Raw genomic sequence first — 15848 nt, forward strand, 5'->3', positions numbered from 1 at the left:
AGAATTCAGATTTGGGGGCCTGGGAATATGGCTCAGTTGGTAAGCGCACTTACTGTGCAAGTGAGAGGACCTGGATTTCAATTCCCAACCTCCCAGGCAAAAGCTGATCATGGGTGGGTGAGCCTGTAATTTCAGGGACACAGGAGGAACAAGCAGGAGGATCAATGGAGACTGAGGGCTGCAGACCTAGCTCCAGTTCAGTGAGAGACCTTGTCACACAGGGAATATGATGGATTTCTTTTCTCATATCTATTGTGTATATGGGTGTACACAAAATGCACAGATACATATAACACACACACACACACACACACACACACACACACACAAGAAAACTTAAGGAAAAAAGTTAGCTTGCAATCAAGGATTGCTCTAATAATGTTGCTTCTCATGGTCTTGAGCATTCACAGCAGGTGATGGAGAGCTTCTGTACATTAAAGACAATCATGTCATCCTCAGAAAGCAAACAGATATTCATCAGAGTCTTGGGGGAACCTTATGCTGGGTTATGAGGAGGAACCCTATTCCAGTTTTCCTTGCATTTTATTTGGATCCTCTTCTTGGATTCTGTGTCCCCTCAGGAGGTCTCTCTGGTTTCATCCCTCCTGCAACTGCACACTTATGCTGACTCTGCTGGCCTCCTGGACCTCAGCAATAGTCATCTCCAACATTACTGTGGAGTGAGGGCTCAAGGCTAAAAAGAGGCATCATTCTAGTGGCGAGAGAACCACTGTGATAGACAGTGGCTTGGGTGGGACCATTGGGACCCCACTCCTATGTCCTTATCAGTCTAATACTCTAGGACAAGAATGAGAGTCAGGCTGCTCCTTACCTCCTTGGGTACCGAAGATCTCCACAATCATGCCAAAATAAAGACTAGTAAGTTGACTCCCATGATGATAAATGCTGCAATACATGAAGACTGGGTGGTTGGAGAGAGCGAACTGGCAGATGGAAACTGGGTCGTATCTAGGTCCTTTGATGTTAGTCCTTTTTAAAAAAATTAGGAAAAATATGGAAAAATAATCAAAACATTTCAATCAGCAACTTCTCTCTCTAGGCTACCCTAGGACTCCTGTGTGATCTGTTTTATCAGATCTTGGATAGAGAGATGAATAGGATGTGTGTGTGTGTGTGTGTGTGTGTGTGTGTGTGTGTGTGTGTAAGATGTCCTTACAGAGGTTATTTCATTACTAAAGAAGGGAATGTCTATAAAACCATCAAATAATGTGACATATTTTTCTGTGGGTAGAGCTTTATGGATGTTGGCTCAATTGGTGGTGTTTAATTGTGTTAGAGAAAGGTAACAAATTCTTTCAGAGTAATATGGAGCTGGTACAAGGGCAGCTATAAGTGAGGAAGAAAATACTGGAAGTTTACAGTGATGCATACAGACTTGGGGCCCATTAGCAGGCCATACATGCCTGGGCCATTGGTAAATAGGAAATGAGAGACATTGGGAGGTGAGGTGAGAATGAGAAATCCTTATGGTTATCACTGGCTCTCCAAACAGGAAGACCACCAAGAAATCACTCAGTCTATCAAATCTTCCATTATGCACACATGCTGATGTCTATAGAAGGAAGTCACCAGACTTTTCAAGAGAACTTTCCCACCCTGTGGAGGTTTCCTTGTGATAATATGCCTAACTACTTACTTGGAATTTCCTTCCAGTGCTTTGAGAATTCCTTGAGGTAGTAACCGGAATCTTCCTTGGAGAACCTTGCTAGATCCATTGCTAGTTCTGTGTTTGTCTCCCATTTCTTCATGATACCTATGGCTTTATCATGAATTGCTCCCCACCTTTTGGTCACTGGATTAAAGTAGAAGAAATTCTGTCCACCAATGATGAATTTCCAGGAGGCATCACTGAGTTGTCCTTGTTTATATTGAGATTCCATGATGACCTGCCAGGTGTGGTGATCTACAAATGACACACAGAACCATCATCTTCTATCCCTTATAGAGCCATTACCCCTCCAAGGTCAAGTCTTTCTCCACACTCTTAGGGACCTGTATTCTTTCCTCCCTGGCTTGTCATTTCTTACCCATTGGATACAAAGTACTCCCTGGTTGTGTCAATATTCAGCTCTTTTATACAAATACTCCACAGTCCCCTTCCCACATGGGCTCTGCCCTTCCTGTTTCTTTCTTCTTTTCTTTTTTTCTATCGTTTTAAACAAAAATTTTGTTTTTTCAAGACAGGGTTTCTCAGTGTAGCCCTGACTGTCCTGGAACTTTCTCTGTAGACCAGGCTGGCCTAGATTTCAGAGATCTGCCTGTCTCTGCCTCCAGAGTATTGGAATTAAAGGCATGTGCCACCATCACCCAGCCTGCCCTTCCTGTTTCTTATTCATAACCTCTGTCTTTGCATCCTGTTCCTTACTTACCCATGGTCTTGTCTGCCTCTTCTTCTGTGTTAAGTATCTGATTCCTCAACTCTTCTGCAATGTAATTCTGACGTTCGGTGAAATCTGTCCATTCTTTGATGGTATTTACCACCTTTCCCAGGTCACCCAAAGGCATGGCTTTATTGTCTTGAAACTGCAGGAAAGGTACACCATTCACTGAGCACCATCCTTCAAGCCAGGGTGAGGAACGAGCATTGATAGTAAAGTTATTAAACACAAAGTATGTACCTGTGAGAAAAACATGCAGGTGAGTTCCAAACGGAAGCAGAGAACCACAGAACTCGTTCTGTAAACCTAGACTCTTGGAAGTGTACACTGGTCGGGAAAGCTAGATCCTGAGGCCTGGGTAACCTTCACCCGTCTTAGTCTGGCACGATCCTCTGATGCCACCATGGACCCCTCAGATGGCAGCGTGGGCTCCAGAGTTGGCAGGGAAAGCATGACTTTCCTAGGCACCTCCACCTTGTTAAAAAGCTGGAGTGGGTGGAGTCAGCAGCCAGAGCTGATGCTTCAATCTTAGCCAGGCTGCAGTTTGCAATGATCAGAAAAGGATTATAGATACACAAAAGACAGATTCACATGGAATAAACCTCTAAATGGTTTACATTATGTGTAAAAAAATACATAGGCTTGGAAGACAGAGGAAAAGGAGGATAGACAGATATAAAGAAATATTTTTTTAAAGTCTTTAAAGAGACAGTAAAAGTAATATTAAATAACCAGCCACATAAAGATGGAAATTACAGAGTCTGGATTATATTGTCTTTGGGATTTTTAACTGCAGAAAAACATTTGATTGTAAAGACTGCTGAGTTTTATATATATATATATATATATATATATATATATATATATATAATTTATAAATATTATATAAATATTAAATATTATATAAAATTAATATAAATGTAAATAAAATATAAATATGAATAAATATATAAATAAAAATAATATTTATATTTATATATCTATATATATATAGTATCTTGACTTCAAAATTTGTGTCTAAGGATACATTGCTTTGGAAAAGAGGTTCTGCTTTTGTTTCCACAGAAGATGAGAACCTATGGATTGCTTCCAAGCTAATATAGTTTGATAAAGGAAGACCCCCTGAGAGTTTTCCAGATATTCCAATATCCAGAACAGCTTCAAGGCAACTGGCTCAGACAATGCAGCCTCACAGACTACTCCAGTCAGGACTTGACTTGACCATAATTCTTAATTTTCTCAGGATCCCTATAAGATTGCCAGTGCCCCCAACCAGCAGGACTAGACAGCCCAGAGACCTAGGGTAAAACCAAACACTATTGGTCGAAAACAAAAGTGCCAATTAAATGACCCCTAATAATGTTCTGCTATATTCATAGATCAGTGCCTTATCCAGTCATCATAGAAAGGTTTTCTAGGGCAGCAGATGGGAACAGATGCAGACATTACATGGAAAGAGAATCTAAATGGTGGGTTTCCATCAAATTCCTCAATTCAAAGCTCAGGGAATCCTTCAGAAGAGGAGGTGGAAAGATCATAAGAGTCAGAGGAGATGAAGAAAACTGGGAGAACAAGCCCTCTGAATCAACTAAGCAAGGCTCCTATGAGCTCAAAGAGTCTGAAGCAGGAAGATCAGGGACAGCATGGGTCTGTGGGTCTGCATCAGGTTCTCTGCGTGTATATTATGGCTTTTAGCTTATATTCCTATGGGAATCCTGACTGTGAGAATGAGTGGGTCTCTGACTCTTGTGCCTGCCCTTGGGACTCTGCCTCCTGCTGTTTGCTGTGTCCAACTTCAATATGATGGTTTTTGCTTCATCTTATTATGTTTTACTTTGTCGTGTTTGTTTGTTATCTCATAGAAGCCTGTTCTTTTCTAATGAGAGACAATTAGGGAGTGCATCCGGAGGGGAAGAGAGGTGGGGAGGAAGTGGTGGGAGGAGTAGAAGAAGAGGAAACTATAATCAGGGAAAATACATGAGAAAAGAATCTACTACACTTCCTTTTTTTTTTTTTTTTTTTTTTTTTGAGATAGAGTTTCTCTGTATAGCTTTGGTGCCTGTCCTGGAACTGGCTTGTATACCAGCCCAGCCTCAAACTCACAGAGATCAGCCTGCTTCTATCTTCTGAGAACTGAGATTAAAGGCTTGTGCCACCGCTGCCTGGCTTCTATTTTCAATAAGAGGGGAAAAAGAAAAAGAAAGCACTGTAGAGGGTGTTAAACCTCTTTTCAAACTTATCTGTGCTACTTGTATTCTATAGCAGTACCTGGCTATCTCTTTTATAATTGTTGTCTTTCCAGGGGAAATGCAACACACACGTGCACGCGCACGTGCGCGCGCGCACACGCGCGCGCACACACACACACACACAACCACACACACACACACACACACACACACACACACACGCTCAAACACACTTACATGCCTGTCAGGCCAATGATCCATGATCATCTATACTACTGAGGCAATCGGAGAATCCTAATATGGACCCTTAGGATGAGAAGTATGCTCAGGCAGCAGACAAATATGTATCCTTTTTCCTTCAACTTTAATTTTTTGAAGCTGATGTGCCTGTCTGTCTGTCTGTCTGTCTGTCCCCATGCATGTGGGTGCCTGCTGAGGTCAGAAGAGAGCCCTGGACCCCTGAAACTAGAGTTGTCAGCAGCTGGGTGTTTGCTGACCACGGTGCTGGGCACTCTGTGTCTGTGGAGGAGCAGCAAGAGCTCTTAACCAATGATCCAACTCCTGCTCCTAACGTGATTCATCCAAATGTGGCTATTGACATTGTACTGAAGCCTGGGACATGGGTCTCTGGTCATGGGGAATCAGGGACCACAAACCCTCAGAGGACTATCTCAAGCTGGGCTTCTCTCCTACTAGGTAGGTAGGACACTAGGTAGACAGGCCCCGCATGCAGAGAAGAGACTCAGAAAGCAGTTCACTTGGATGGTCAGGGCTCCCACAGTACGAAGAGACCATTGTCTAACACAGCCTCCTTATTCTCCTGTACAGCGCACTTAAAAAAATCTTCCCGTGGAAGATGTGTCAGGAATGAGGTCCCCAGTATCCTGACACCTCAACCTAACTCATGTCCCTGTGGATTGTGTGAACCAAAGAACCCACTGGACAGCAGAGGAGAGGCCAGGGGGTCACAAACTTTAGTCCCTTCTCATGTCACCTCCAGTTCACCAGAAGCCACAGGCAGCACAGGACTCACTGCTGACTCTGACACAGGAACCTCTGACATCACTTGGGGAAGGTGATGTGGGGATGGGCACCAATACTGTGATACTGCATGTACCTTAATCTGGGGTCAGAAGACTAAGTCAGAGGCCAACCTGGTTTCCTGTTCATTGATTAAATATTTGGTGAAGAGGCAGATATAGTATGGCTTGCCAATTTGGAAATATTTGGTACCTGACTTTTTATAGAGAAACTGATTTCTGCCTAAATGAATACTATTATCTGATGCCCAGGGAGTAGACTAGATGGGCTTGGGGTGCAAGGACAGAACCTTCCATGTGCTCCTACTCTGTACCACTTAACTGTCCTACATAGTGGAAATGGTGCCCATCCCTCTGCTTTGGTTGTGTGGTGGGAAGGGGTGGGTTTGCTGAAGAGTATCTTCAGTCAGGGGTGTGTATGTGTTGGCCGCTAGCGAAGGAGGGCCTTAAAGCTCTGTTCTGAGTGGACTAGTGAGGCAAGATGGGGAAGCAAGGTGAGCTGGGGTGTGGTTCAACAATAAACCAAGTGGGTGGGCTATAATCTTGGAGAGGTACAGACCCTCAGTTCCTGCATATAAGTGTTCCTATGAGTGCAAGGGCAAGTGTAGTTCAAGGCCAGCTTGGACTACAGAGTGAACTCCTCCATCAAAGACCCAGACATTTGGGGGAGGGGGGAGAATGTGTGGAGAGGCTGCTGGCTGCATGTACTGTGATCTTCTAGTAAAACACACTGAGAAGTTCAAAAGCAAAGAGCCCAGAGAATGCCTGAGAGCTGGTTTGGGTACAGAAGAGAGGGCTGGGGAGAGGGGTGGAAGGAACTTGAGACCTGGGCTCTTCAGGAAAGAGTCTTAGAGCTGAGGAAACCCTGATCTTCCACACTGTGCCCAGGTGATCCCCAACCCAGTGTGATCTGTGAACTCACTGGCTAGCCCCAAACACAAATAAAGGTGTGCCCCCTCCCCGCTCGCTCCTTCCAATCCCCCCTTACTCCATCCCCCACCCACTCCACGATATTATCCCAGAAATTCCTTGGCTGTCTCTGAAAAAAGACAAACTGTGTGCCCTATCCTCTTAACCACCCCCCTCCCCACCGCTGCCCGTTCTGCCATGTCCCCATTGGATCCCCGGAACTCACCATTTAGCCCTGCACACAGACAGACAGACAGCTCATTGAGAAGCAGGGCCAGGAGGCAGTAAATGAGCTTGGTAGCTGCTGTGAGCTCCATGGTTTCTTCTCTAGAGGGAGGCGGCCACAGGAGAGACTTAAGTTGTCCAGAATGACAGGAAAACCTCAAAGACTCTCTCTCTCTGCTGATGGCCCCGCCCACAGAAAGTTCTTGAAATGGCAGTGAATTTAAGGTAAAACTGGTTCCTATATGTCCAGATCTGGCGTCCCTGCTGGCTGATCCCCACTCCCTGTGGATTGCAATGTGGCCCCTCCCTTCCTTGGCGTCTTAGTGCTGGGCTGGGGGGCGGGGGGAGGTGGAGGAGGCTGCAGGAGGGGTTGGAGGTGTGGGGACCTAGCAGCAGGGGCCCCAGGCTTCTGAGTCCACACTGCCAAGATTCCTCAAGGTGCTCACTCAGCAGTCATGTCCTGGGGGGACACTCTGTGGCAAACCTGGGCAGAAGGAAAAGAAAGTGACCACATGGAGCCACAATCAGAAAGGGAAGTAACCCTGGCCAAACTGCAGTGCATTTGTGGGGATCCCCTTGTCCCCCCACCTCCCTCCCTGCCCAGCATGCCTCCTGCCTAAGGGCTAGGGATCCTTTCCACTCCTCTCTGGATATGGCAATCCATCCTCCTGCCTCCTCCTTGCTCCCACCTCCTCCCTCTCCCTAACTGCACCTCCACCTTCAGAGGCCTTATATTAGTCAGGATTCTCCAGAGTAACAAAACTTAGAGAATGAATATCTCTCTCTCTCTCTTTCTCTCTCTCTCTCTCTCTCTCTCTCTCTCTATATATATATATATATATATATATATATATAGAGAGAGAGAGAGAGAGAGAGAGAGAGAGAGAGAGATTTATTGGAATGACTTACAGGCTCCTGTCTAGCTAATCCAACAACTGCTGGCTGTGAATGCAAAAGCCTAGAATCCAGTAGTTGCTCAGTTCACAAGACTGGATGTCTCAGCTGACCTTTACTATGTGCTGGAATCCTGAAGAAGTAGCCTCTTGTGCCAGTGAAGGAATGGATGTGCTGGCAAGGGGAGGGCAAGCAGGCAAAGAGCTAAAGCTTCCTTCTTCTAGGTCCTTCTATAAACTTCAGGCATAAGTTATGTTCCAGATTAAAGGTGTATCTTCTTGCCTCAAGATCTGAATTAAAGGCATGTATCTTCCTGCTTCAAAGGTCCTGACTAGAAGTAGACTCATTCACAGGAAATCAGACAAAACATCTTTCACGGGTTTGCCCTCCATTTCTGGATTGTAGTTCTTTCCAGATATAGTCAAGTGGACAATAAATAGCCACCACGCCTCTCTAGTTTTTGTTTTTGTTTTTTTTTTTTATGTCTTTTTAAAATCCTAGCAAGTTTGGTCCCCTCTGAAATCAGAGTTGTTGGCTCTCCTGACTGCTTTTCTAGTCAATTCTATGACCCTCCTGGTCTTGCATAAGGGAGCCTGAAGTCAACATCTGGTGTCCTAGCTTTTTGAGGGAGGGTCTCTCTCTGAACTTGTAAACTTATGGATTTGGCTACACTGGCCTAGGGATCTTCCTGTGTCCAGGATCACAGGCACAAACCATCTCTTCAGGAATTTTTGTGTTTGTTCTGGAAAATGAAATGCAAGTCCTCTTGTTTACATGGCTGGAGTTTTCAAAATGAAAGCAACTTCTTAGCTGTTCATAGTGGCACCTGCCTTTCATCTCAGCCCTTGGGAGTCAGAGGCAGGCAGCAGATCTCTGTGGAGTTAAAGACCAGGCAGAGTTACATGGGGAGAGACTGTCTCAATAAAATAAAACAAACAACAACTGCAGAAATCAGTTTCATAGAAAACATTAGACTGGCAGGCATGAATTGTGTGATCCAGCTGACATTTGGTAGTTCTGTTTCTTTTCCTGTGTGTGTGGTGAAGCGCAGGGGTGGGTGCTCATGGGCAGGGGTAGTGCCCACATACTCTGTGCTCATGCCTGTGCAGGGGATGCCAGAGAACTAGCAAGGCTGTAGTTCTCTACCTGTTTCCCATCTTTTGTTTGAGACAGAAGGATTCACTGACTTGGGGATTAGCAAGTAGGCAGGTTAGGCTGGCTGACCACTGAGTTGCAAGAATCCACTTGTCTATACCTCAGTACTTCTGAGATAGCCAGCATGCTCTGCCACCCCTCCCTCTAAAACGTGGGTCTTAGGCTCAAACTTGGGCCTTTATGCATGCAGGGCAAACACTGTATGACTCAGCACTTTTTCCACACTGAGTATCTTTTCACTTAGTGTTTCCTGTTTGGGTCTCTCTCTCTCTCTCTCTCTCTCTCTCTCTCTCTCTCTCTCTCTCTCTCTCTCTCTCTCTCTCTCTCCTTGTTTTGTTTTTTGAGACAGTGTTTCTTTGTGTGTCCCCTGGCTGTCCTGGGACTCACTTTGTAGACTAGACTGGCCTCAGACTCACAGAGATCCACTTGCCTCTGCCTCCAGAGTGCTGGGATTAAAGGCATGGCCACCACCTCCTGGCTTTGGTGAGCTTCTCAATTGTAGAATTCATCCAGTCATTCATGCAGTAACCTAACCACTGGCTGGTACTATTTATACACCTCAAGTGAATGCTTGAGGCTGCTGTGGAGAGCAGCCAGAGTGACCTACAGAGTCTGGAACTTTCCTACCCAGTGTTCTTTCAGCACACACTGGCTTGGCAACTCCCTACAGAGGACTCAGAGAAGAGTTAAAGCTGTGTCCCCATGGTGCTTAGGGTGAGGTCTCTGTGATGGAGATTTGAATGTCCAGCATGGAAGCACTCTGATGAAAAGGTCACCTGCATGCCCATTGAGTTTCTATTCTGAGTTTTTAACCTTGTTCTAAGCAATTGCTTATGTACCAGTTGCTCCTCAGGTCCAGCTGCTCTTTACACCTATGATTTGATGTAGTTGTTATGTACCTTTACACATATTGTGACATATGTGATGTAAATATGTACATGCTCCCGTGATAAGGTTGCCCCCAAGGAGTTAATACAAATTGGCTTCTACATAAAGGAGTACATATAAATTTAGTCCTAATTCCTTCAATTCACTGGATGTAAGCAAATGAAAAAAAAAAAATTAGTTACTTTCACTTTGACCTTAGACAAACTTGACCTATACAAGCCATACAATGTCACCAGATGATTGACATTAGGTGCTGAAACAATTAATCAATAGTGCTCCAACTGTTGATTCGATCCTTTAGGTACATTTGAAAAGACAGTAAGTAGTCACATGTGCCCTATGTCAAGGCTGTTGGGACCTTAGCTGACCATAACAAAACACAGTTAGTTTGTAGTACTTTCATGCTCTTAAACATGCAACCAGAATAGGATTAAACAACAACAAAATAACAACATCACAAAATAAAATTCCATCATCTACCACTGGGATGTTCACTTCTCCTGGTTAATTTGGGAACCTGGTGTTTTAATCCCTACAAAGAGTATTTAAGTCACCAGTTTTAAGCCCATGTTAACCCTTTAGCAGCTCCCTGAGGTTCTAAGTGAAGGCCTTCTCCTAGGTGTCAGCAAACAGGATCAGTGAGTACCAGACACCTCTCTTCCAGAGATTAGACCTCATCCATCTTCACATCCTGCTGCCTTACTGCAGGGTCCCAATGCTGGAGGTAATTATATGGTGTAATGAGACAGCCTCTTGTGGTATGTGGTTGTGACCCTCACAGAGGTTACAGAATCTGGGCCTCATCTTCATAACTCAAACATAGTCCCCAAAGCTAAACCATTTATTCTCTTTGGCTGTTGGTGGTTGTGGGTGTGAGGATTAATGTTTATATGTATTTGGTCCATGCTATCCACGTGACCCATGTCCATGCAGTCATCTGCAGAGAAAGAGCTGCCCATGATACCTCTACTAAACATGTTCCTGAGATTTGGACCCACCAAAAGTAATCTGACTTGCAGTTCACTCAGGTGGCTCTTACCCCTTGCAAGGCCCAGCAGAAGGATTATTCTGACATTTCTCTGAGTAAAAACCAAACCCATCCACAGTTGGAACAGAGATCTTGTCTTCCACCATAGGCTGCCTGAGCTCCCAGTGCCCCTCTCTCTCATCTCAATACACCTGCCCTCCCAAAGGACTCCACAGACTTTAGAGTAGGACTTTAAGGCATCACAGAGGGATGCTTGTGGAGCTCCTACGAAAATAGCTTCTGTTCTGGCTGACGTCATTCTTGCCAGCAGCCTGCAGTGGAGGTGCAGAACACAGGATGTGAATCAGGAGTGGTGGGCTAACATCTCTGCTGTTCTTTGGAGATGACTTCCCCTTTTGGGTCTCAGGTTGCTCAGCTGTGACTTTCCTAACCTTTTCCTCTTTCTGAAAGCGCTTAATTCTGCATTCCTTAGACTTTGCTCTTACTCGGTTCTTTAGGAGTCTGACTTACCCTGAAGCTCTTGGTCGAGAACAGGTCCACTGGAGTCGCCAGTGAGAACTGTGGGTGCAAACCTGGACATGGCTGAACTACACATGGTACATCACAACGCTCGGGAGTGTCAAGTTCTTAGAGACCTTGCAGGTCCCTCCTAACACATACTGCTGCTACATCTGGCATAGCAGGACAGAGTGAGGCTCCAGGTAGCCACCCAGAGACACTCAATTTACTGCCTTCCAAGCACAGTGCCTGCCACTGAAAAGAGACAGTGAGTCTGAGGTCTCATGCCACCTCTAGAATGACAGCAAACACCCTTTCTGTGGCCAGCCAAGCCTTGTGTCATTAGCCAACTGCCTTTGGACTTGTGTGATCACTGGGAGGTGGGTAAAGTCACACGAGACAGGCTTTCAGAATAGAGAGCAACAGTCAGGAAAGGGAGACTCTTCACTGTGCCCTGTTAACATTATAATAGCACTTACAGCAATGGTCCTTTTTGAAACTGCCATGATTGTCTGAACACACATGACTTTGGGAATGATCTGACTCAGGTCGCAGGTAATGAATAAACCACAGAAACTTGTTCCGAAAACCTGGCACCTGTGGGATGTGATCTGAGGTTTGTTTCTTTCTTTCTGTTCTGCTTTATTTCTTACATAATTTTGCTGAACAATTTCTTATGAGTTGGGACCCCTCACAGATGAGTCCATGTGCCTGCCTGGACCTCTCACCTCTGACTCTTCATCTTCTTGGATTGGAGGCTTCCCTCATTCTAGCCCTTGGGTCAGGTGTCACCTGAGCATGTCCCACTGTGTTATGCAGTAGGTACTGAGTTAACAGAGCAAACCATGAATCTCTCTGGCAGGGCTGATGAATTTTATTGATATCACCAAATGGTTTAACTTGATTGACAAAAATTTTTGTATTTCAGATTACTTGGCTGAAGGCCTGTTTTCTCGTTGGATTCCTTTAACAAACAGAATCTTGCCATGAACATGCTATCAGAAATGAGGTGGATATGTTTGTGTCTTTCTTCAATATCAGTATTTATGGAACAATAAGAATTCACAATCCTACACCAGTTTCTCTGGCCACAATTTGCCAAGGACTTCCAATTATTTTGGGTAAGTGGGGACTGGCAAATGTGGGTTCTTTTATTCCAATATTAATTACTAACTTTAACTCTGAGATCTTATATTACATATCACTATATATAGTGTGTGTGTATGTATGTATGTATATAGTATGTGTATGGGTGCATGTATGTGATGTATGTGTGTAGGTTGTATGTGTGTGTGTGTGTGTGTGTGTGTGTGTACATGTACGTGATGTATGTGTGTAGGTTATGGAGTGGCCATAGAAGGATTAAGGATTCCACAACATAGATGCTTCCCTAAGCACATAGGTTGAGAGTTGGTTCAGATGCAGTCTGCCAGGTCAGATATTAAGGACCCAGCTGGAGAGCTGGGGGCTAACAGGGCATATTCAGGTTCAGGGTTGAAGGAAACTGTAGGAGGTGAAATGCAGGACCGTGGGGTCAGGAGGGGAGGTGAAGGACAGAGTCAGGATGAATAGACTACATGGACAGGCATAGAAGCATGTGCTAACGCTGAGCTGAAGCACAGGGTACAATCAGTTCTCTGCTTGTTGGTCTCTTGATACACACATGATACACACATGGGGGTCTATTGTGAGGTTGGTGGTGGGCATCACCATTGTAGTGTTGTGTTGTGTTGTGGCATATCATTTTAACTCTGTAAAGATGGGTTACATTTGTTTATGTTGTAGAATATTACCTTAACTATATGAAGGTGTGTTACAATTGTCTATGTGGCCTTTGCTATGTAAAGATGTGTTACATATGTTTATGCTGCATTTGTTTAATTATGTAAAGATGTGTTGCTGTGGTTTTTTTTTACCTTGCCTACCTAAGGCAACTTATTGGTCTAATAAAAAGCTGAATGGCCAATAGCTTGGGAGAAGAGGGATAGGTGGGGCTGGTGGGCAGAGAGAATAACTTGGAGGAGAAATTTAGGCTCAGAGAAGAGAGAAGAGAAGGAGGGAGAAAGAGAAGGACATGCCTGGGGTCAGAAGCCAGGCAGCAGCCAAACATGGAGACAGCAGGAAAGAAAGACATACAGAAAGAAAGAAGGGTCAAAAGTCCTGAGGCAAAATGTAGATGAGGAGAGACAAGTTAATTTACGTTGTAAGAGCTAGCAAGAAATGAGCATAAGATAAGGCCGAGCATTCATAACTAATAATATGTCTCCATGTCATGATTTGGGAACTGGTTGGTGGCTCTCCCCAAAAAAGCCTGTTACAGGTGTGCTCTTCTTGTGGGTCCAGGTGAGGTGTTGTTCCTCCTTCAGTTTGGGATATTTGATAATTTCTCAGGTCTGATTTTTCAGATGTTGTCTTATTTAGGGTTTCTATTGCTGTGAGGAAACACCATGACCAGAAGCAAGTCGGGGAGAAAAGAGTTTATTTGGTTTACTCTTCCACATTGTAATCCACTGCTGAAGGAAACTAGAACAGAAAGTCAAACAGGGCAGGAACTTGGAGGCAGGAGCTGATGCAGAGGCCATGGGGGGCGGGGTTGCTGCTTACTGACTTGCTTTCTTATAGAGCCCAAGACCACCAGCCCAGGGATGGTACCACCTACAATGGGCTGGGCTGGGCCCTCTGCCATCAACCACTAATTAAGAAAATGCCCTACATGTAGCATAAATTCTAATTTGTCTTAATAAGAACCCAGATCCGGATATTGGGGTAAATGCTGAAAGATCAGAGAGACAAAAGAACAAGCCACAGCCACCTCTCACCTCATCATATCCTCAGCCAAAAGGACTGAGCTCCTGTCTCCTCCTACATTATATTCATTTCTCTGCCCAGCAATATCATTTCCTGTCTCAGCCTTCCTAGTGCTGAGATTAAAGGCATGTGAATCCCAAGTTCTTGATTAAAGCTGTGAGCCATCACCACCTGGCTCTGTTTCTCTTTAGACTGGATTAATCTCATGTAGCCCAGGGTGGCATTGAACTCACAGAGATCCATCTGCCTCCTCCTCCTGAATGCTGGGATTAAAGGTGTGTGCTACCATTGTCTGGCCTCTATGACTAACTAGTGGCTGGCTCTGCCCTCTGATCTTCAGGCAAGCTTTATTTGTTAAGAGTACAAACAAAGTATTATCACACCTTTAGCTGGATCATGTAGAGACATTTTCTCAATTGAGGTTCCCTCCTTTCATATCTAGCTTATATCAAGTTGACATAAAACTATCCAGCACAGGTATGATTTTGATATGTCCTCATTCTCATGTATCTAAGATTATGTCGTATGTCTTGAATTTCCCATTAGAATGCTTGTGAACTTTGGGTCTGCTTAATTTGGCTGTGTTTTTTGTTTGTTTGTTTGTTTTGTTTTGTTTTTGTTGGGTTTTTTTTTGCAAGTCTTTTCTTTTAAGACATAGTTTCTCTGTAGTACTGGCTGTCATGAAATTAGCTCTGTAGATCAGGCTGACCTCAAAACTCAGAGATCTGCCTGCCTCTATCTCCCTAATGCTATGATTAAAGGCGTGCATTATCACACCTGTCTAGTTGCAAATTCTTTATAATAAAGTTTTAATAAACTTACATCTGTTTTAAGTTATTAAGTTATGAAGTGGCCTGTGTCAAGGGCTTTATGGCTATGAGAAAAGCCTAAACCACATCAAGAGTTTTAAAAATGAGATCAGGAAAAAACCACAACATTGAATTTGGCACAAGAATATGTGTGAAAGTTTATTTTTAAAAGGGGAGTGTGGTGGCTTATGCCTTTAACCGCAGTACTTTAGAGGAAAGCAGGCAGATCTTTGTGAGTTTGAGACCAGCCTGGTCTACATAGTAAATTTCAGGCCAACCAGAGTCACAAGGTGAGAGAGCCTGCCTCTCAAAAAAAAAAAAAGAAAGAAAGAAAAAAGAAAAGGAAAGGTAGAAGCTAAAAACAAATACCTTGTTGGTGAAGACCATTTCTTTTATTTTCACTCAGTTTGTTAGAATCTTATTACTTTAAAAAATGGAGTCTAAACAGAGTCAGGTTAATTCTGATCACAGTTTAAGTGTTCTATGATGGCTGGATTTCAAAGGACTGGTGTGACTGTTCTGCCACTTCAACAGTCCACACTTGGAGGCTGATGTGGATGAGGGACAGTAGGGATAATAGTCAAGATTTTGTCCCTTGCTCCTTGATCCTCTAGGTCCCAGGTAGAACATGGAAGAATGGGGCACCTCTAAAAATACCTATGGTACTGATAAGCCATCTGTCCTCTTGATCAGAGAGATCATGGAGATGACAGAGGTTGGACCTGAACCAACATGTGTTCTTAAAGAAGAGGATGAGTCACAGAGGGAAATGTCTTCTGTGTTTCAGCAAGGAAGACACACTACAGTAATGCCCTAAACCCATTCCAGCAAAAACACTCTCAAGTGAGGAAAATTAATGGAGGCCATGATGTTCTCCTAAGTCTCCCTAAATAACCCTAAGGAAGCTCAACTGTTCATATCACAAAGAGGTTAACTAGTGGCACGTACATGATCTTAAACACATGACTGGTGTATTAGTCAGGATTCTCTAGATTAACAGAACTTATAGAATAAATCTCTATATATGTATAGAAAGGGGATTTATT

At 44.1% G+C, this 15848-nt stretch overlaps 1 protein-coding gene across 1 annotated transcript; it reads right to left on the reverse strand.

Moving 5' to 3' along the window:
• Positions 1–1649: 1649 nt before the first annotated feature.
• Positions 1650–11267, reverse strand: LOC114686315 (UL16-binding protein 1-like). The gene is made up of 3 exons (XM_028860956.2): positions 11198–11267; positions 2391–2639; positions 1650–1924 (listed from the first exon to the last, which is right to left on the reverse strand). Exons 1-3 carry the CDS (start codon positions 11265–11267, stop codon positions 1650–1652), a joined length of 594 nt encoding a protein of 197 aa, XP_028716789.2.
• Between the last annotated feature and the right edge of the window lie 4581 nt (positions 11268–15848).

The sequence above is a fragment of the Peromyscus leucopus genome, chromosome 8a (assembly GCF_004664715.2).
Source record: "Peromyscus leucopus breed LL Stock chromosome 8a, UCI_PerLeu_2.1, whole genome shotgun sequence".
Lineage (NCBI taxonomy): Eukaryota > Metazoa > Chordata > Mammalia > Rodentia > Cricetidae > Peromyscus > Peromyscus leucopus.

Bases quoted from the DNA above. Each gene is read 5' to 3' on its own strand.
- LOC114686315 (XM_028860956.2), bottom strand. From the start codon at position 11,267: ATGTCCAGGTTTGCACCCACAGTTCTCACTGGCGACTCCAGTGGACCT. The intron at 2,640-11,197 runs GTAAGTCAGACT...TTTTTCTCACAG, and splicing joins TCTCGACCAAGAGCTTCAGG to GTACATACTTTGTGTTTAAT. The intron at 1,925-2,390 runs GTAAGTAAGGAA...TGTCATTTGTAG, and splicing joins AGAGGCAGACAAGACCATGG to ATCACCACACCTGGCAGGTC.